General features: G+C 36.1%; 1 protein-coding gene across 4 annotated transcripts in view; it reads right to left on the bottom strand.

The window, feature by feature from the left end:
- The window catches only part of DCUN1D1 (defective in cullin neddylation 1 domain containing 1), a 31,974-nt gene that overhangs the window by 3,770 nt on the left and 6,559 nt on the right, over positions 1 to 21,645 (bottom strand). For all 4 annotated transcript variants that reach the window (XM_072752595.1, XM_072752596.1, XM_026007230.2 and 1 more), the window contains exons 2-6: positions 15,617 to 15,833; positions 13,987 to 14,155; positions 11,636 to 11,766; positions 1,835 to 1,917; positions 1,499 to 1,595 (exon numbers count right to left, since the gene is read on the bottom strand). In XM_072752595.1, coding sequence (XP_072608696.1) covers positions 1,499 to 1,595; positions 1,835 to 1,917; positions 11,636 to 11,766; positions 13,987 to 14,155; positions 15,617 to 15,833 — 697 coding nt within the window. The remainder of the gene's footprint in view (positions 1 to 1,498; positions 1,596 to 1,834; positions 1,918 to 11,635; positions 11,767 to 13,986; positions 14,156 to 15,616; positions 15,834 to 21,645) is intronic.

The raw sequence follows: 21,645 nt of genomic DNA, 5'->3' as shown, positions 1-21,645 counted from the left end.
GGGGGAAAAAAAAAAAGTATGGGAACAAGGAAGCGAAGAAAAGCAGAAATAAACCTAACATTATAAAGGAAATCCTTTACTTTTTAAAATACCTTCCCCATAACAGTTAAAGTATATCATTATAAATATTCCCACTGATAAGACTTTAAAATTCTAGCTTTTTAGAGTTTCTACCTAAAATATGCTTTGTATTGTCCTTGCTCTATTATTCCAAAACTTGATTATCCTCTGAATAAAAATAACAACTCTTCTGGTAATCAATCAATAATATCATGGTTTTTTTTTTCACGAAGGCCACTGAACCGGTAGGTAGCCTAATAAATAGCCGTGCTTGTAAGGGCACACGGCCAGCACTGAGAGCATAGTTATGTAGGAGGAAAAAAGTTTCCAGGCATTCTGTGGCAAAGTTAACAGGAGAAAGCAACAGCAAGTATCAAATCCTATTTCATGATAATAAATTACTAAAAGATTTTAAATTGCATATATGCATGCCTCTACACATCCACATGCCAACTTCCAAATTAGGAAGTTCTCCAGTTTTGTATAAGACCTAACAGAAAGCACAATTATCATCAATCATATACAGGATTAAAGATTTCTCACTTGTTAGTGAAGACTGTACATCATAATGAAAACAGAGCGAAAAAAATAGTATCTCTGGTTAAACAGTTCCAGGACACTTTTAAGGAGGCCAAGGTCACTGGAGATTTTTCAAAGAGTACCTCTCTATTCAACAATCTCAAAAATGCATCCTTCTAATTCTCCAGCGGGGCTAGGTAAGGATGTGTGAGTAAATCAATGTAAATCACTGCCAATTTTAAAAAAATAAAAGCACAGGTCCTGGTGGATGGTAATATCTTTTTACATACATGAAAAAATATCAGAAAAGAATTCAATTGGTGATCATTTACTGATCAGTAGGCAGCTGAAGTACATTTCAAATTTGACAGTCACTAAACTTGAGTTTACAATCAAGTTCATAGACAAGACAAACAGATATAACAGTAAAAAATACAAAGTACATTAAGAAAAGTAATGAGTAAACTGAAAATCTAAAACATGGATAAAAACTATTATTCAGGGCAGCCCCAGTGGCTCAGTGGTGTAGCGCCGCCTTCAGCCCAGGGTGTGATCCTGGAGACTGGGGACAGAGTCCCATGTCAGGCTCCCTGCATGGAGCCTGCTTCTCCCTCTGCCTGTGTTTCTGCCCTCTCTCTTTCTCTCTGTCTCTCTCATGAATAAATAAATAAAATATTTTAAAAAAAACTATCATTCATGCCTTTCTGGAAGACAAGATTCACTGCGTTGGTATTTAGAGAAAAAAAATAATATAGACTGGTAAAGAGGATGAAGGCATTTTATACATCAGAAGAGCACAAATAAAAGGTCAGAAGACAGAAATCCAACTCCAAGAAAAGCAGAAGTAGACAAGAAGTTCAAGAGTGTGTGAAAGAAGTAAAAACAAAAACACAATTGGTAAGACAAAAACTTTCATTACCTTCTTCATCATAATTAGACATGTCATCTGCAATCATTGTACTGAAGTCTAAAAGAAGATTCCAAGTATCTTTTGGTATTGATCGTTTATGATGTTCCTATTTTTTAAAAAAACAAGCAAAAAACATTCAAATCACTAAAAAGAGTTTCAACACATCAGCCCAAATGATACTAAACCCAAGAATGCAAAACAACTTGTGTAATGAAATCTAGTAATCAAATTTCTCGTCTTATGTCCACTACATACTCTAAGATGAGTTAGTCATGCTTTAAAAAATGTTTATCTTCAAAGTAAAAATGTAGAGAAAAGATGGAGCTGCAGAAAACATGAACTTACCAACAAAAATTTATTCCATAAGTCTAAGAATTTAAATCTTCCATTAAGCACTAAATTCCAGTAGGCAATGGCCATTTCTAGATCTGTAATATTAAAAATAAATTATGTATTTCAAATTCCATGAATATTTATCCCTGCAAAAAAAAACCAGGTAAGACCAAAGATAGCCCTAAAAAAATTAAAAACTTTTTGACTACTACTGTCGTAAAATTTTTGTGTACAGGTAAGACCAACGTTTGTATCCTGCCTGCCTCACCTTCAGGGCAAGAAGAATACCACTTACCTCACAGGGGGTTTCTGAAGCCTACATTAGATAATGTAGAGAAGGATACTTGAGTAGATGATCAGTATTAAAATGTTAATTTACATCAGCATTTCTCAACCTCAGCACTTTTGACATTTGGAGCCAAATAATTTTTCATTGTGGAAGACTGTCCTGTATTTTATGACATTAGCAGCATCCCTGGCCTCTATCCACAACTCCATGCTATCCCCAGTGGTGAAAACCAAAATTGTCTCCAGAGGTTGCCAAAGCTACCCTAGGGAGGCAAAACTGGCCCCGGTTGAGAACCACCAATGTAATGCAAAGGTAGATTGTAATGCAAAGGACAGCATTCCACAAAGAATGATCCCAATTTCAGAGTTACTAAGAATACTGATTTAAAAATTAATATTTATCAACTAAGATTTGCTTTTGGCAAAGTGTGATGATGATATAAAAGGGCTATTTAACTGGGTTTGGAGCAGAGTGAAGCCATATTGCTACGTGACAGAGTACAATACCTGTCATGACAGAAAGAAAGAACTATGATCTCTTTCAAGGAACTAAACTAGTTAGGAAAGTACCAAGCTTTTATGAGTAAATATCCATCTCCAGGTTAGGAAAAATTGTATCCCAAGTAACTTAAAAGTCCTTTTAGATACAATCTCCAAACCACTCCCGATAACCTGAAGAATCCTCAGACTAGGAAAGACTCCAAAAAGACTCACATTGTACCTCAAAGAATAATATACTGGCCATAAGGCAGAAAATCCCCCTTCTTCACTGGACCTTCACCTCTTCAAGGATAGGAACTGCATGTCCCCAAACTAGCAGACAAACGCAGTACGCATTCACAAACTGATGAATGAACTTCCTACATTCCATGTGCAAATGCACTACTTACCTTCAAATCCGTCATTATGTCTTCCTTCAAACTCAGTGGAAAAGATGTCACTTTTTTCTCCTATCCAAAGATAAGCCTAACACCACTGTTCTCAATTCAATACCATCCTGCCTCTTCAAGGAATCTTATCTACTAATTAGTTTTCCTCTCTCCCTACATCTTCAACTCTGCCCTGTCTTCCGGCTTTTGCCCCTTCATGAAGGAATATGCTCAGGTTACAGCACTTATCTTAAAAAAAAACTTTCTTGGATCTCTTATCCCCTTAACTAGCTACCCTAGTTTCTCTTTCTCTTTCCCTTCACAGATAATCTTGAAACAGTACACGGAGTCTTCTACTTTCATACATAATATGCTCCTGAAAGCAAGTCTAAAAGTCAAATTCAGATCCCCAGATTTTAAGAAAACTAGAAATATGACACCAACTTCTAACATAGTATCTTCTTAAGCTTGCGATCTTGAAGGCTCTACAGCTAATATTCCTTCCAGGTTAACTTTGTTCTTTACCAACTAAACATATTAATTGTCTGGCTCAGCACAGGACAGTGGCTGTTATTAGCATGCTTACTGACTTCCTTCTTCATTTTAAGTGTATTAAATTTATGAGAATAAGCCTATTACTAGTGCTAGCATTTTCTTCCTTTTCAATTAATTTTCACAAAATAAGGATAAGAAACAGAGATATTCAAATAACTACAAACCAAGAGACACCTATAAACGCCCATTTGTCAGCTGATACACTAAAAGAATCTGACAAGGGTGGAAGTATATGTGTATGATGGTTGAAGGTTTAGGTTGTAAAAGAAGAGAATTTGTAACCTACATGCATTGCCCCATTTCCTCACCTCCCACACACTCTTTTAATTTTATAAACTAGCGTGTACCTCTGTCACTCTACTGAAAGTAATCTCTGCCAAATAAACACTTTTTATGTCCTTAATTTTGGTTGCCAAATGAATACTTTGATGTCCTTAATTTACCTGGCTCTCTGCCATCTTGGACAAAACTGAATACACCTCCTAGATGGAACTGTCACTTCTTTCAGCTTTAATTGATAACACTCTATTATTTTCCTCTGTTGTCTCTGGCTTTCTAACTGGCTCCCCTTCCTCCATTCATCCATTTGATGTTGGTATTCTGTAATACTGTATGTCAGCAATAACCATTTCTACTCCCCGCAGATTTTTTCAAACCCTTACCTTTTTTCACATCATACGCTCAACTGTCTTCAACAACTCCTAAATCTGAATCCTTTATCTCTATGTTCTAAATTCATGTATCTAATTGCCTAAGGACAACTTCAACTGGGTATCCATAAACAGCTCAAATTCAACAGAACTCAAACTGAACTCATTATCTTCCTCTACAGACTCGCATTCCTTCTCTCAATGTCCTCATCCTACAGTGTTTCTCAATGAAACATCATTGTGCATTGTGAAGAATGCCACCTATGCACGGCAGGACGTTTAGCACCCTTCTAATACCAGAAGAAACCCTTAGTCATTATGACAATCAAAAAAACAGCCCCATACATTTCCAAATGTCCCCTAAAGGTGTTCAGAATTGATAAAGAAACTCCTTTCTCCCTCATCACACACTTTCAGTCGAAGTGCTTTCATTTTGGCTTCTAAGTACCTTTAAATCTCTCTCCATCCCTACTGTCAGGACCAATGCTAGAATCCTCTCCATGTCTAGCTAAATCATTGCAAAAACTTCATAACCAATCACTCTTCCTCTAGTTCTAACTCCACTCCTTTTTAAGAACCACAATGCTTTCTTATGGACCTTTCAGGCATTTATAAATTTGGTGTCACTTCATGTTAAAATTCTTCAATGATTAAAACAATGAGATTCCACTACACACCTTTTGAAATGGCCAAAATCCAAAACACTGACAACACCAAATGCTGGCGAGGATGTGAAGCAACAGGAACTCTCATTCACTGCTGGTGGGAATGCAAAATAGTATATCTACTTTGGAAGACAGTTTGGCAGTTTCTTACAAAACTAAACATACTCTTACCATATGATTCAGCAATCACATTCCTTGGTATTTACCCAAATGAACTCAAAACTTACATCCACACAAAAACCTGCACATGAATATTTACAGCAGCTTTATTCATAATTGCTAAAACTTAGAAGCAACCAAGATGCCCTTTAGTAAGTAAAGAGATTATATGAACTGTGGTACATCCAGATGAAGGAATATTCAGTGGTAAAATGAGCTATGAAGCCATGAAAAGACATGCAGGAAAACAAATGCATATTAATACTACCAAGTGAAAGAAAGCCAGTCTGAAAAGGCTAATTCTGGAAAAGGAAAACTATGGACAGTAAAAGGATCAGCAGTTAGCCAGGAGTTAGGAGGGAGGAAAGGATTAATAGGCAAAGCAGAGGACTTTTAGGGCACTGAATATTCTCTGTATAATGCTATAATGATAGATACACGTCATTATTACATTTGCTCAAACCCACAGGATATACAACACCAAGAGTGAACCCTAATGTAAACTTAAACTTTGGGTGATAATGATGTATCAATATAGGTACAACAGTACAAAATGTACCACTCTGGTGAGGGATGTTGATAATGGAAGGAGCTATGTATGTATAGAAGCAGAGGGTACAAGGAAAATCTGTCTGTACCTTCTACTCAATTTTGCTGTAAACCTAAAACAGCTCAAAAAATAAAGTCTATTAAAAAGAAACTTTTTTAGGGGCACCTGGGTGGCTCAGTCAGTTATACATTTGCCTTCAGCTCAGATCATGACTCCAGAATCCCAGAATGGAGCCCCACACTGGGCTCCCTACTCCGAAGGGAGTCTCCCTCTACCACTCACCTTGCTTGTACTCACTCACTCTTTATCAAATAAAATCTCAAAAAAAAAATTTATTTTGTTCTGCAATGATCTTCCTACTGCCTTCTGATAAAATCTACACTTCTGGTTAAATTAACTTACTTACAGTTCCTCAAAGGTGCTATGTCTCTCACCTCTGAGCAATTGAACTTACTAATCTTTACACATTAGAGATGGCTGCTTCTTCTTCTTCTTCCTTTTTTTTTTTTTTTTTTTGGCCTTGAAAACATACTTATTCTTCAAGGCTCAAAAATTAATATTTGTGAAGAAAAACTTTGCAAACTCACCCAGACAGACTTAAGATGCTACTGACTTCATGCTCACAGAGTAAGGAGTCAATAAATATTTTTGAATGAAAGAGGAACAGTCAAAAAGACTTACTAAGTTATAATTAAGAGTTGAAATGCAGGGGCACCTGGGTGACTCTGCTTGTTACAGATCAGACTCTTGGTTTTGGTTCAGGTCATAATCTCAGGGTCCTGAAATTAAGCCTCACCTCAGGCTCTGCACTCAGCAAGAAGTCTGCTTGAGATTCTCTACCTCTGCACCTCTCTGTCCCACCCCTCTCACCACTCCAATCACTCATATGCCCATGCATGTTCTCTCTCTCTCTCTCTCTCTCTGAAATAAATAAATAAATAAATAAATAAATAAATAAATAAATAAATAAATTCTTTAAAAAAAAGTTGAAATGCCTAAGACTGTATAGGGATAGAATGTCAATTACCACAAACATAGGAAAAATTGCCCTTTAGACAGAAATGTCTGAGTGACAAAGAGAAGAGTCTAGCTAGAGAGAAGTCGTTTAAAAGGTTGGACTCTTAAATTCCAATTCTACCACTAGTTAAGGAAACTTGGGTAAGTGAGTTCACCTCTCTATAATTCAATTTAAAATAACGATAACAAAATATCAGAGAGGGAGACAGAACATGAGAAACACCTAACTCTGGGAAATGAACAAGGGGTAGTGGGGAAAGGGAGGTGAGCGGGGGGATGGGGTGACTGGGTGATGGGCACTGAGGGGGGGCACTTGATGGGATGAGCACTGGGTGTTACGCTATATGTTGGTAAATCTAACTCCAATAAAAAAAAATACTAAATAAATAAATAAAATAAAGATAACAGTTCCTATTCTCACATGGTTGCTGTAAGGATTAAACAAGTTAATAGACATAGAACATTTAGAACAGTGGCCAGTAAATAATATGAGTCCTTACTATCACTGTTATTATTAATAATTTTAAAAATTATTATACGTTCTGAAGCAGTATTGGAAAAGAGACAAAATTCAACAATAAGGTAACAAGTGGCAACAACACTTAGAATAAGTAGAAGGAAAATATAGAGAAAAAGACACTAGCAAATAACAACATTGCCTAAAACTGAGATACTTACAGAATGAATTCTCATGCCCTTATAGTAAAATTGAAAATGTGAGGCAATCCCAGTGTCAAACAAAATTAACAAGGGCAATGTGGGATTTCATAAAAGGTGATGAACTGAGTGCTGAATGAACATGGAAATGAATTGACACTGGATTCAAATACTGTCCCTAAGAGAAACAAAATGTTGCCAACTCACTAAGGAGGATGGAATGGTGATTAATATTCCTATTCACAATGTCTTCATTTACTTAGAAACATCTACAGTTTGCACAATTTTATATATATATATATAATATATAAATATATATTTATATAAATATATAAAATATATATATAAAACACAAAGATTGTTGGGTAGGAAGATCTGAGACTGAGTCCCAGGTTCTCCCAACTCGAAAAGTTATGTGACCTTAGTAAGTCAGCCTCTCTAATCACAAATTTCTCCATCTTTACAACAAAGAGGATAATAGGTTTTTTACTTAGCTCAAAGGGTTGTTACAAGAGTCAAATGGGATTACACAGGTGAAAAATGCATTTTAAAAACACTCTAAAATTATTTTTAAATATTAAAATAAATGTTTAACAAATAATCTTAACATTTAAAAAATCAACTACACAGGTATGATTCTAGCTGAACCACAGTTCACAAGAAAATAACTTATGAACTTTAGTCTAATCAAAGTTTGGCATGGTCCTAAAAATGACATGGTTGCTACAGAACAAATATAATTTTTGACCAAACAGAATGAACAGTCTTACAAAAAATAACAGACTCCTGGTGTTCTACATTAAACAGCCTCCTTCTGGAGAATTATGTTCAGCTTTAAGAGCTCTATTTTGAGAGAATCTGAGAAATTGGAAATGTGCCTGGGAGGGGAGAGTAATAGGAGTAACAAAGGTCTTCTCAAATGAAGAATAGTTAAAATAATGGGAATGCTGACCTGGAAAACAAAGGAGAAAGGGGGAAGTGACAGCACTCTCTAAATGGTTAGACTTCTTCTGTGCTGCGGTGGTGGACAAATAAGAGCAGCAGAAGTTACAAAGACAGAGATGTTCACTTCATAAGGAAGAAGTGTGTGATAAGAAGTAGGAGTATTCTGTGACAAGAATGGACCACTTCCTACAACAATGTGTGTTCAATCCCTGTATGTTCAAAAGTAGAAACTAAATGAGCACCAGCTACGGATGATGCTACTTTGGACAGGTTAGACAACTTAACGAAAAATTCCTTTCAAATTTAAGATTCAGAAGACTATCAGAAATGCCAGGTGCCTGAAGCAGACGGTGATAGTGCAAGCACCCTATCCTGTTGTCAAAGGAAATCGGGTTATAGAAAATGAGAAAATATGGAAAACACTAGCTCTCATTATAACTAGCAGAGCTATTTATAAATAAACCACAGTGCTGTCACTGTCGCTCTGCCAATTTGTTTTGGGCCTCACCTTCTCTCCTCTGATCTTCTAATTCCTCTCTGCCAAATACTGTAATTTAAGAGCCCTGTGAGCCCTTAGAAAGGCTGTCAAGAAAACGGTTTTCTTTTTAATTAAGTTCTTCAACTAAGCAAGTCATTACATTTCCTGACACCCAACACCAATGCAAAACAAAGGGAGAAACTAGGATTTGTCTTCCTATTATGCTTTTTTCTTTTCTAAATTAAGAATTTTTTTTTAGTTTTAGCCTTACAGAAAAATTGAGCAGAAAGTACAGACAGTTCCCGTATACCTCCCCACATGCACAACACCCCCCTCTCCCCCCGGCCCGGCTCTGTTTCCACTATTTTTAACATCTTGCTTTAGTGTGGTATATTTCTTACAACTGATGAGCCAATATGAATATACTACTATTATTAACTGAAGCCCATATTTTACATTAGGGCTCACTCTGGGATGTGCATTCTATAAGGTTTTTTTTTTTTTTCTTTAGAAAAGGTTTTTTTTTAAAAAAAAATTTTAAAACTGTGGTTAAACACACAAAATTTATCATCTTAACCATTTTTAATTGTACAGTTCAGTTATTATTAGGTACATTCACACTGTTGTACAACCAATTTCTAGAACTCTTTTTCATCCTGCAAAACAAAAACTCTATACCCATTAAACTATATTACAATTATTAAGTTCAGTATTTATTAGACAATAAAATAAATTTTTTTTTTTATTTATGATAGACAGAGAGAGAGAGAGGCAGAGACACAGGCAGAGGGAGAAGCAGGCTCCATGCACCAGGAGCCCGACGTGGGATTCGATCCCGGGTCTCCAGGATCACGCCCTGGGCCAAAGGCAGGCGCCAAACCGCTGCGCCACCCCAGGGATCCCTAAAATAAATTTTTAAATCTAATTCTGTACAATCTTTTTTTGCAAGTTTCTCTATAATCCAAAATTCCAATTTACTATCATGTTAATATATCCAATTATCTAATAAAAATTGAATTTTGCTTTATTTTCACCACATATAAGGACTAAGATTCAATATCAAAACTATATATTCACCCCAAAATATTTTTAGATTTGTGCTTCAATAAGGGATAGGGATATAACTAAAGAAATAGATTCAGCCCATTTAAATCAACATTTTATATTCATAACATTTTGTTTAATCTTATCAAAATATTATACTACATTTCTAAACACAACAAAAATAATTTTAATGTATACATACATATACAAAAATTTTAATCAGTTTTTATTTGTGGAAAGGAAGGAGGAAATTAGGAAAAAAATAGCCCAGCTAACTGATGGCCACAGATATAGTAGAGAAACTAACTCTACATATCATCCATCCCAGCTTATTTTGCCTACAAAATGAGTAATTTTACTCCAAGAAGAAAAATCCAAATCTAAACTGAAGAATCAGTTGAAAAGGAGGCTTCATTATTTGGAATTTTGCTTTACAGATATTTTGTATATCTTCAATCAATTCAACCACTTTCAGTCACTCTTTAGGCCAAATCTCCAATACAAATGTACATTTATCCCTTCCTCACTAGCTTTCAACCACTTCCTCGGTCTAATCCCCATTCATGTAATCCTTTTCTTAATGCCTTTTCCCCTCTAATTTAAAATATAAAAAGGATTAGTGCAAGAGGCCCCTATTAGCCTCTCCAACTAGCGGATCTTCAAAATCAAAAACACACTCACTTCCATCGTTGGGTAAGTTATTTAACCTTCCTGTAGGCAAAGGAAGGTTTCCTCATCTGCAAAATCAGGATAGAAAAATGACTAGCACTCTATTACTATGTATTTGGCACATGGCAGGTGATGACTTATTAAATGAAAGAATGAGTAACTCATAAAACTATTAAACATGAAATGAAGCAGCTTATGCACTTAGCACACTGCCAGGCACACTTCAAGCACACATTAAATGAAGATATCACCATCATCGAAATCTTCAGTGCATCCCTACTGCCCACAAATTCTAATTTAAAACTTTCTGTCCTGTTTTTAAAAGAAACCTGTGATTGTCAAGCCTTACTATGTCTCACCAACTTAATCTCCAAATAAGCAATTCCACTAAAATTACATCAATGTTTTCTCTCTTTTACAAAGAAACCAAGCTTATTTCTGAAGTTTTGGATATTCATTCTATCCTCTTGGGCACCTTTTATAGTCAAATACCATATTCTTTAGTTCATATCCCACCTTGCCCAGGAAGCATTTCCCAACCATTCCTGCTTTTACTCATTTCTCTCTTCATCTAAAACCCTCACAAAGGTTTACTATTGTGTATTACCTGCTATCATCAAATCTCTCTAGGTAAACTGTAAATTACACTGTAGCTTTTACTTCCAACCCCCACCCCCTGCTATCCCTAAAGCAAGTGTATGAATATTACATACAGCACAAATTGACTGATCTAAACTGTTAACAGTGGAAGATTACAGATAGGATTTCTGCATAAGATTATAAATGATAATCATTATTTTTATTCTTTCTTATAGCTTCCAAAAAAATCATACTAAAAAGATAGATTTCTTTGACATTCCGTGACTCACAAATCTTACAATGCTATTTCTATAGATCCGTGGTGAAAAAACTATGGTCCTAGGAGCCTACAATATCTTCTAGATAATAAATATAGAAGTATACACAAGTAAATATATGTACATAATGTATGTCAGTGGAATTTTAATAAGTATTTATTTTATGTATCGTAGTTCTTAAAAAAAAAGATTAGTAATTCAGATATGGTACCCAGGATAAGCTTATCATTCAATGTGCATGATATTTTCTGATTAACTAGAAGTTCATTGTTTCTCATTGTTTTTCAGTAACTGGTATTTTCATGATGACTCCATGTTCAAAACACAAAACTTTCCATTACAAAAGTGACACACTATCAATGTATTTTAATATATTTAAAACACCAAATATAATTTTTAAAAATTCTTACCTAATCCTTTTTGTCCTGGATTCTTTGCAAAATTAAAAGTAAACTGGTAAAAATCCTTAAATCGTCCTGGTTCTTTCAATTCCTGTTCCATCTTGGGTATCTGGGCCTTTAGTTTTTCTATGCTGTCACATCTACATTGTAAAATTAAAGTTTTTAAAAGATAAACCTTTTCACTATAAATTAAGGACTTATTTATTCCTATGACAGCTTATATTTATTCCACAGAACTGTTTAAAAAATCAGTTAGTTGAAATTTCATCTTTTTATATTACATAAACAAGTATGGGGTTAGCGGGAGGAAGAAAAGGTCTGGAGTGAATAAATGTCAGAATTATCATTTTTAAAAGAAATGAGCTATTACTTTTAATTGTGTATCAACACACCCAAATTGTAGAAGTCAGCTACAGTGAATAGAATGTACAGTAATCACCATAACAATCACTAGTTTAAATAGTGATAGATACTCCTTATCTGGTAACAAGTTACATGTCTAGCTCCCAAACTAAGTGAAAACATAGTGCCTTGCTTAGGTGAGGAAACAACCCTTTAATAAGGTGATGTTATACTAAGTAAAATAATAAATATCAGCTGAGCCCCTTACCATCTCCCAACTGCTTATCATATCAGTGTTAAGCGTTTTTTACATTTGCAAAGCCTTCAACTTCCAAGGACTTGAAAAGGTCTATGTACCCATCTTACTTTCCACATAATACCCAGAAGGCAGAAATATTCTATTTTTTTATAGATTCCACAAACCAGTCATTCCATTTTTCTTCTAATCACTGCTGTTTTTATTCCCCTTCTGTGTTCTTCAAAACACCTTCCAGCTCATTAGTTTGCAGAGTAAACTTTTGATTTGGAAATTCATTATATTTTATATGAATTCAGTTTCAAATGAAAAACAAGCAAGTTCTAATGGAGCCTGTCCTAGTACAGAAAATCCCAGCAAGTTCAGGATAGGGCTAGCTTGGGAGGCAGAACACAGTGTCTAGGCCAGTTATTAATTTATTGCTCCTCAGCTTTAAACCTACCCTTCTTTGCCCTACTTTGGGACTATCCGCAGTCAACTACCAATCATGAGGCTTTGTTTTTCTTACCAGCTGGCTCACTGTTAGGTCCTACCAACAGAGGGCGATGAAAGGCTGGAAGAGGAAGAAGTCACTTAGCCTATCCTATTTGTTTTCTGCGGAGCAAGGGTTTCAGTGTGCTGGGAGCTCCCGGGAGTGTTCACCAATGGTGGCAACTCACATGGCTCCGCAGCAAGTGGCCTCCAGCCAGTTTCTTCTCTACCAGAGTGGCAGGCAAAGCAAACATCACAGGCACCGTGTTCCTGCAGCGGCCACACACCCTCTCCTTTGAGCTCCTGAATCTCAACCTTGCAGAGATTTTTCTTTACTAGGTTCCTTCCTTGCTCACTTACCTCCACCGTAAGGGTGAGGGAAGCTTCCTGCAACTACCACTTCTGTTACACCTCTTTTTTATTACTTCTTTTACACATTTTGATCTTTAAAATTTTCCCTGTTCAAATTACTCACATGGTTTTTCTGTCTTTTCTGGACTCTGATTACAATGTCCCTCAGGCTCAAGAATCAGAATGCCTGGGTTCAAATCCTGGCTCTAATCTTACCTAATTCTATAATTTCTCTGTACCTCACTTTCCTCGTCTCTAAAATGAGTATAAACACTACTTCGCTCACAAAGTTGCATAGGTGAAAATATTTATTTAGCACAGCTCCTGAAATAAAATGAATGTTCAACAAATGTTAGCTATTATTACTAGTCACTCACTAAAAACAAAGGGCAGCAACCCATTACCTATCCATAAACCAAATACTTTTTCACATCCTCATTAACTATGGACAACTAGACGCCATAGGTACATCTCTATCCACGACTTTTTAACTTTTTAAGACATTTAGCTCATCAGCTGGTCAAGGTGTAAGTGGAGCAGAAAGTGATTAGTAACTCCCAGGATTTTATATTCTAGGAGTTTATTTATAAATTCAAAGTTCCCAGCCTCACATTAAGAAATAAATTAAAGCTTGATCATTCCACTTATCCATGTTAAATATTAAAGCATAGTAATTTATTTTAATACTAATGAACCTCCCTCAGAGACAAATGATAAAAGTATAATACAAATGGAATAGGCCAAACTACAGAGATATCTTGACAAACCCAGGAAACTGTATAACATGGGAAGGAGCTCACATACTAGCCCATTTTTATTTATACCAATATTTGTAGGCAGGTAAATTTAAAAACTGGTATTTAAAAATTCATAACAATTCAATTCCACAGTTAACTCTCATAGTAATGTATCTAATTTCCAGGGGTAATTATATACTCACCCTAACTCTGTCATACCGTCCATGAACTCCTGCTTGGAGAACTCGCACTGTGTTGCTGCTCTGAACTTCCACGCAATGATCAACACACTAATGCTGGCTGGATCGAGTGCCAGGTCATCACAGAACTGCTGTATACCATCTATTCCAATTTTATTTTCATCTTGAGGATCTTTAAAAATAACGGAGCAATATTAAATTAGTGCCATACTTTATTATGCTATGTCTAAAACTGGAAAAGGTAATGCTCTATATTCCATTAAAAAAAATGGTCACAATAGATCAGAGATATGTAATACTACTACTCTAACAGATGTTTTCCCACTGTAATATTTAAAGCCACTTTATCCCTGAAATAGCATTCTTAAGATGAACAGGAGGATATAGGGGGGAGATGGGCACTTGATTTTTAAGTTTTATTTATTCATGTGAAAAATGTCCCAAACTCATTTACACTCCAAAAATCAGATACTCCTACACAGAAAAGGATTTTTTCCTAAACATATGTACAGAAGTTGTTTTCTTACAGCAAAATTCATTTTACAATGGCAATCATTCCTTCATATCAGAAAAACTATAATTCTGCAATTCAATCCCAATCTCAATATAAGCATCTGCTGTTCAAATTAAAGAAAACACCCAACTATCAATATTTACTCATCAGAAGGCAAAATTTTGTTTTATTTTATTTATTTTTTAATTTCTTTTTATTGGAGTTCAATTTGCCAACATACAGCATAACACCCAGTGCTCATCCCATCAAGTGCCCCCCCTCAGTAGAAGGCAAAAATCTAAAGTAATGACAAATACAAGGAGAAAGAGGCACTCATAGAGCACGCTATTTTAAGTGATTTGCTAACATCTCTAGGAATAAAAAATGTGTGCATCTTTTGCCTTTTGGGCATGAGTTAAGCAAAAAAATGTAATCCCACTTTAAGAAGGATTTGAAAGAAAATGTGTATATATATTTCTGCATAAACATAAAAGATATGGAAGGATCCAACCCGGGCTATTAAATACTGGTTCCCTCAGGAGAATAAAGAGGGAGAAACTATTAACTTCTTCTGTATTTAGCTATAATATGTTAACTTTTTTAGAGTGTTACTTCACAGTTCTTTAAAAGTTGTTAAAATTATTATGCAGGCTTTATAAAAATGAGGGGAAAAATCGAGGTCCTCAGTCACTATTCTAAAATTGGCATGGCACATGAAAAAAGGGGGAGGAGGGCAGCCCAGGTGGCTCAGCGGTTTAGCGCCACCATCAGCTCAAGGCATGATCCTGGAGACCCTGGATCGGGTACATCAGACTCCTTGCATGGAGTCTGCTTCTCCCTCTGCCTGTGTCTCTGCCTCTCTCTCTCTCTGTCTCTATGAATAAATAAGTAAAATCTTTAAAAAGAAAAAAAAATGGGGGAGGGAGGATAAGGGAGGAAGAAATAAAGAAGCTAAGAAGAAATTTTAGTGAAAAGAGGAAAAATAATTTCTCTCAGATCTCCTGAAGTAATTCTAAGATCTACAGAGCACTCCTAGGCACATTCGCCCAATTTATGTTCTATGTATGCCTGATTTCTCAGGCATAAGAAGCATGTAACTGGAAAACCTGGTTCAAAATATTTAAAGTCACAAGCACTCACCTTTGTATCTATTGTATAGTTGTTCTAACTTCTTCCTGTCCAACGATCCTTTTACACTCTCTCGTATATAAAGTTCAGGATTTTGGAAAAAATTGTCTGTTGCAACATCTAACTTCCAGTCATTTTGAGACAGACAACTTACTGCTGTTTTTTCACTAGATTGTGTGAAGATCATAAACTGACGAACTTTATCCTTCTGTGATGATTTCAACTTGTTCTATTGAAACCAGAAAATAAATTGAAACTACATAAAATCACAGATGACCAAGTATTTCTATATGGCTAACTAATCATTCTTAACAATACTTTTTCCTCATAAAATATTAAAATATTTTAAGATTTATTTTTCTATTAATCAGAAAGAATTTTTTTAATGTAAAACACAAAATTTGGTATTATTTTACAGAAGAAATTCGAAGGTAAAGGAAATTCAACCACCCTGAATTTCTCCTAAAAGATGATCATCAGCACATATATCAAGATTCTAGAAAGGGAAGTACAGCTACTCTCAAAACCTTGACCAAGCACAAAGCTCTCAAGGGATGCATAAGGAGTGGTGGGGAAGCAGTGACATTATCTACCAGCCAGAACAGTCGATGACCTGGGAGGAACAGTGAGATTAACAGGTGTTAGTTGCAGTTCTAAAACCCATTATAAAGGATAGGGTACAATTCTCCCAACTCCACCCCCTTGTTTTTTTGCTGTTTTTACCAAACGTAAAAAAGAAATGAAATAGGAGTACCCTACATTTCTCCTGGTGGTGTTCAGGAACCAAGAATTTCCTCATATTTGCACTCAAATAGAAAACAATGCAATATGAACAAGTACCCTGGATCCTTCCAATGAAGGTAATATTTAATAGAAGAATTCTTCTTTCTTTCCCCTGAAAGAATCACCTCCTTCCCTTGGCCAGAGCCTAGCAGAGGCTCTCTCCAAACAGCCTTCTGCTTTAATAACCTCTTCATTTGCCTTACGTTGACACCGATTCATTTCTCATCTGACCTGAACTCTGTGCAAAATAAAGCAGGGCAACTAGGCCCGCCACTCTCCCAGTATTGGGAACCATGTTCTTCTCCCTTTCTTCCCACCCAACCTGATCTCCTGTGCAATTCTAGTCTCCCCACTATTATTCTTCCCCCCACCAAGTCCTAACACCGTCTCTCAGCAAAGTACTTGGGTTCTTGCTGAGCTACTACTGTGAGGGGAAAAAAGCACATGAGCAGGGCACACATTATTAATAGATGGAAACAGTTCTGTGGATTAAGCAACACAACTGAGAACCCCAACATCTTTGATCTAGCCCACACTGACAAATCATAAACCTCAATCCCCTGAGTGTACAGATGAGAAGAGACCCAGAAAGTTAAGGAATTTGTTTGAAAATCACCCAGGTTATTATTAGTAGAAATGGGACAAGAACAGAAAAATCTCACGAATCTGAGTCTTAGTAATCTTTCCATAAACCACACTGCGTGCTGTACATATTTATAAGCCTTTTGAAATTTTCAAGAAAAAGACTACCAAAGATATAAATATTTCCACCTATTACAGAGTAAAAATAAGAATATGCAAAATCAAATATGAGAACCAACCCTATCTCCTACGATATGAAAAATGTTTATGCCCTGGAGTCTGATTTGTCAGTCACACTTCTCTCTCTGTAAATATGTTATTGTTTAGGGTTACAGATGAAAATCTCAACCTCTGTTCTACATTAAAATTCAGGAAATACAGGGGCACCTGGATGGCTCAGTGGTTGAGTGTCTGCCTTCGGCCCAAGACGTGATCCCGGAGTCCCAGGGTCTGGAGGTCCCAGGATCGAGTCCCGCATCAGGCTCCCCACAAGGAGCCTGCTCCTCCCTCTGCCTATGTCTCTGCTTCTGTCTGTGCCTCTCATTAATAGTAAATAAAATATTTTTTAAAAAAATTCAGAAGCCACAAATTCACTAACCTCATGTTACTTCACTAATAACTGTACCACCTCTGGATATCAGATAACTCACGCCACGTTCTACAACACATCTCTCAGATGTCTAGGATTCTTCCTTTTTGAAAACTATCTCAAGATTTACTATTCAACTGCAACAAAGCCACAATGAAATCAAATGCCAAGGAAGACACCGGTCTTATACTGTTTCACTGAAAGGAAGCCACTTTGATTTTAACTTTTATTATTAAATACTATTTTTAAAATTAGTATACCTTTTTCCCTTGAGAGATACCGTCTACTGACATACACTTTTAACCTTTCTTTGAAAAACAGAGAAGTATCTGATGGTCACTATGATCACCAGTGACCACTGTATAATATTGTACAAAGCGCTGGGAGATTAATCTGGAAGTATACCAACTACAGGCCACATCCCGGAAATTAGTTTTTAATTAAGCCTGAATTAACTGCTTTGTATTAACTTTTTCCCATTCTCTCAAAAGTTAGAGGCAGAAAAACAATCAGGATTATTTGGGGGTTTCATCATTCAGTATTAAATCCAGTGTTCTGTTCCCTGAAACTTGAATCATTTTTGTTGAAAAGAGGAAGGAAAAATATAGCTTAAGTCACTTCTGCAAGCCAAAAGAACGGTTCAGTCTACAATAACTTCCTGTCACAGCGCCAGATATGAGAAAATTGGGGAGCAAAGATAAAAAATCTTATCCACACAAACTAGTAACAAAATTATACAAATGAATTACTTAACTCCATATCTTATTTGAAAAAAAAAGCATATGTAATAAATAATGTCTATGTATATGTAAATTAAACCATTTTAACTGGTTAAAGTTTACAATATACAGCGCAATACCAATATATTTTAAGGAAAAGGGCTGCAGCTACTCAGCTTCCAACACCATAAAGGCTCATGAGTGAAACCTGGCACAGAACTGATAGGATGGGTTCCTGCTAGGCCAAGAAGTAATATCCAATCCCATTCCTGTTAAGTACCCTCCCCTTCTTGTACTTACAATGCACTCTTAACCATTTTTCTGTCAGCTCTCTATGTCTAGAATCAATCTTCACCATGTGTTCTCCTACTAGGTTGGATGGACTCAGTTCTGTAGTCTCCAAGGCTGTCCTAGAATAAAGCTGGAGTGTACTACATAGAGCTGCCCCTTCTCCAAGTCTCTAGGAGACCTCTAACACCCCCAGCCTTTTCTGATTTTGAGACTATGGCATCAAAAGTTTAAATTTCTATCAACTTAAGGAAGAGAAAAAGGGTATCTAGCCAGCAAAAAATTATTTTATAGGGGATGAGAGGGTGGATAGAAAACTAAAGTAGAAGACAAAAACAGATGGATCTTCTCTATTTCTACTACAAACGCAGTGGGGATCTTCCTAAGAGCAAAAACATGTGATAACTACAATGATTCAGCACTCAAATAAGTATATGTCATTCACATTAAGATTTATATAAAAGAAACTAAATAAATCATTAAATAAGGCTAGACAACACAATCACACAATCTTCAGTACTCAAATGTGAAAGCTAGATACCACATTTTCAAGGAAGTTCAGTTTTGAAATAAGTAAAATGTATAAAATATAGGATATTTTCTGACTATTTTTAATTCTAGCCAAAGGGGGGGGGGGTGCTGAAAAAGGGGGGAGAGCAAAAGTAGGAGAATAAGAGGAAGGGAAAAAAAGGAGAGAGGTGTTGTCTTTTATGACAGAAAACTAATTACAATTGTATACAGTTACCAAAGTTAGAAATACTATTATAATATGTATAGTAAAAAACACTTATTTGCTCATCTTTCCAAAATAAAAAATCTGGTTATCAAGTCTTATTGTTTAATGCTTAAATCCAACACATCTGTAACTTTTTCACTGAAGAAATGTAAGAATCACATTTAATATAATAGTTTATGGGTAGCCTGGGAGGCTCAGTTAAGCGTCTACCTTCAGCTCAGGTCAAGATCTCAGGACCGACCCTGGGATTGGGAGCCCGCATCTGGCTCCCTGCTCAGCAGGCAGTCGGTGTCTCCTTCCCCTCCCCGCCCCTCGTGCTTTCTCTCACTTTCTCTCTCAAATAAATAAAATCTTAAAAAAAAAAAAAATTTAAGTATACTATTTTTTTAAGTATACATTTTTTAAAAGGATTTTATTTGTGAGAGCCCCGGGGGGGGGGGGGGGGGGGGGGCTGAAAAACAGCCAGAAGGAGAAGCAGGCTCCACGCAGGGAGCCCGATTTGGGACTAGATCCCAGGTCTCCAGGATCAGGCCCTGGGCTGAAGGCGGAGCTAAACCGCTAAGCCTCCGGGGCTGCCCCTAAAAATTTTTTTCAAGTAATAGTTTGTGGCTCCTGGGTGCGTCAGCGGTTGAGCGTCTGACTTCAGCTCAGGCTGTGATCCTGGAGTCCTGGGATCGAGTCCCACACAGGCTCCCCCCAGGAAGCCTGCTTCTCCCTCTACCTATATCTCTGCCTTTCTCCGTCTCTCATGAATACATAAATAAAATCTTTAAAAAATAAAAAAAAAAATTTAAAATTAAGAAGAAACAGCTTATCTGGAAAAAAAAATACTTTGGATGTAGCCAAGTATCACATTTTACCACTAAACCTATGAAGTCTAATGACAGAAGAATGGGGACTCAGAAAGGCTCTAGAATAAAAATAATAATGATCATAATGTTTTAAAAAAATCCCTCTTATAAGTATTTCCCTCAAGACAAATAATGAACATGGAAAATTATTTTTTTCTTTTTTTTTTTTTTTTTTTGGAAAATTATTTTCTGGTCAACTAAGTCCTACCAATTCCAAAATGGAAATAATAATGGGCAGTATTTTTTAAAGCAAAAACATTTTATTATTTCTGTTATTTTGGGTTTTCACCTTCTCACCATTAAGTTTCAAATTCAGTCTCAACTCCAAAAAAAGAGACCAAGGTCTTTACAGTTTTAAAGGAATTAATTTTCTAAATTCTAGTTTTCTCAGGATTTGATGAATCTAACTCACAAAAGGCCATGTTTTAGAAATCTGAACACTGTAATGATCACCCATAATTCTCACTAAAAGCTCTGTATATTGATTCTCATATGTTTACTACATGATTAACAGTTTAACTTTACCAGAAACTAGAAGAGCTAGTTTAAAGTCCAGAAAAACCATACTTTCCATATATGATACATTGTATTCAGCAGATATAACCAAACATTACCAATATCCCCAACCACTAATCCATAAAATATTCCAATAAGATTACAGGTCTGAGGTCAAAAGTGGGAGGAAAAATCAACTCAATGCGACTACCCACTCCTAGAGAAGACTTTCACCTGGGGGCAAAGTTCTGCACAAAAGCCAGACTAAGAATCCAGGTAGGAGAAGCTAGAAATCCTCTTCTTCCCTTCTACCTGCACATATGGTTAGTATAGAGTGTAGACTCTCAAACCAGACTGGCAGGATTTTAATCCCACCTATGCCTCTTAATTGCTGTGTGACTTTGGGAAAATTACTTAATCTCTCTGTGCTTCAATTTCCTCATCTGTAAATAAAGTGTGAAGGTTACATGAATTAATTCAGGTTAAACTCTTAGAACTGTAGCTAGCACATAGTAAGGTCTCCTTTCAAGCGCATCAAGGAAAGAATACTCCAGAGGAAAAAAAAGTTTTATGCAGAAGTAAAATAATCATAATTAGAAAACTAGCAGCTAACATTTGAGCTCCTACTGTGTGCCAACACTGTGCTAGGTTTTTAATTATTAACAATCCTGCAAAGTGGTGATCACTGATTCCATTTTACCAATGAGAAAATCAAGCTTCAGAGCTCCATTTATCTAAGAAGACAGACTTACACAAAAAGTAGCAGAGGTAGAAAATAAAACCCTGGTGCCTGGCCTCAGGGCATGTAGTCTTTCCATTTATTCTATATTGTCATCAAGTGAAAGAGAAAACCTAAAGGAGCAAAAGTGCAACCACTGACTAATTATGTGTAAACAGGAGGGAGGAGGGGAATTGTGAGCAATATTTCTTTGCCTGTTTTTATGGAAAAGTTAAATAAGTGATCAACTGACCTTTCCCCAATTCTCATGTAAACAATC

This window comes from Vulpes vulpes, chromosome 3 (assembly GCF_048418805.1).
Source record: "Vulpes vulpes isolate BD-2025 chromosome 3, VulVul3, whole genome shotgun sequence".
NCBI classification, from domain to species: domain Eukaryota; kingdom Metazoa; phylum Chordata; class Mammalia; order Carnivora; family Canidae; genus Vulpes; species Vulpes vulpes.
This window is presented reverse-complemented; position numbering and strand designations above follow the sequence as displayed.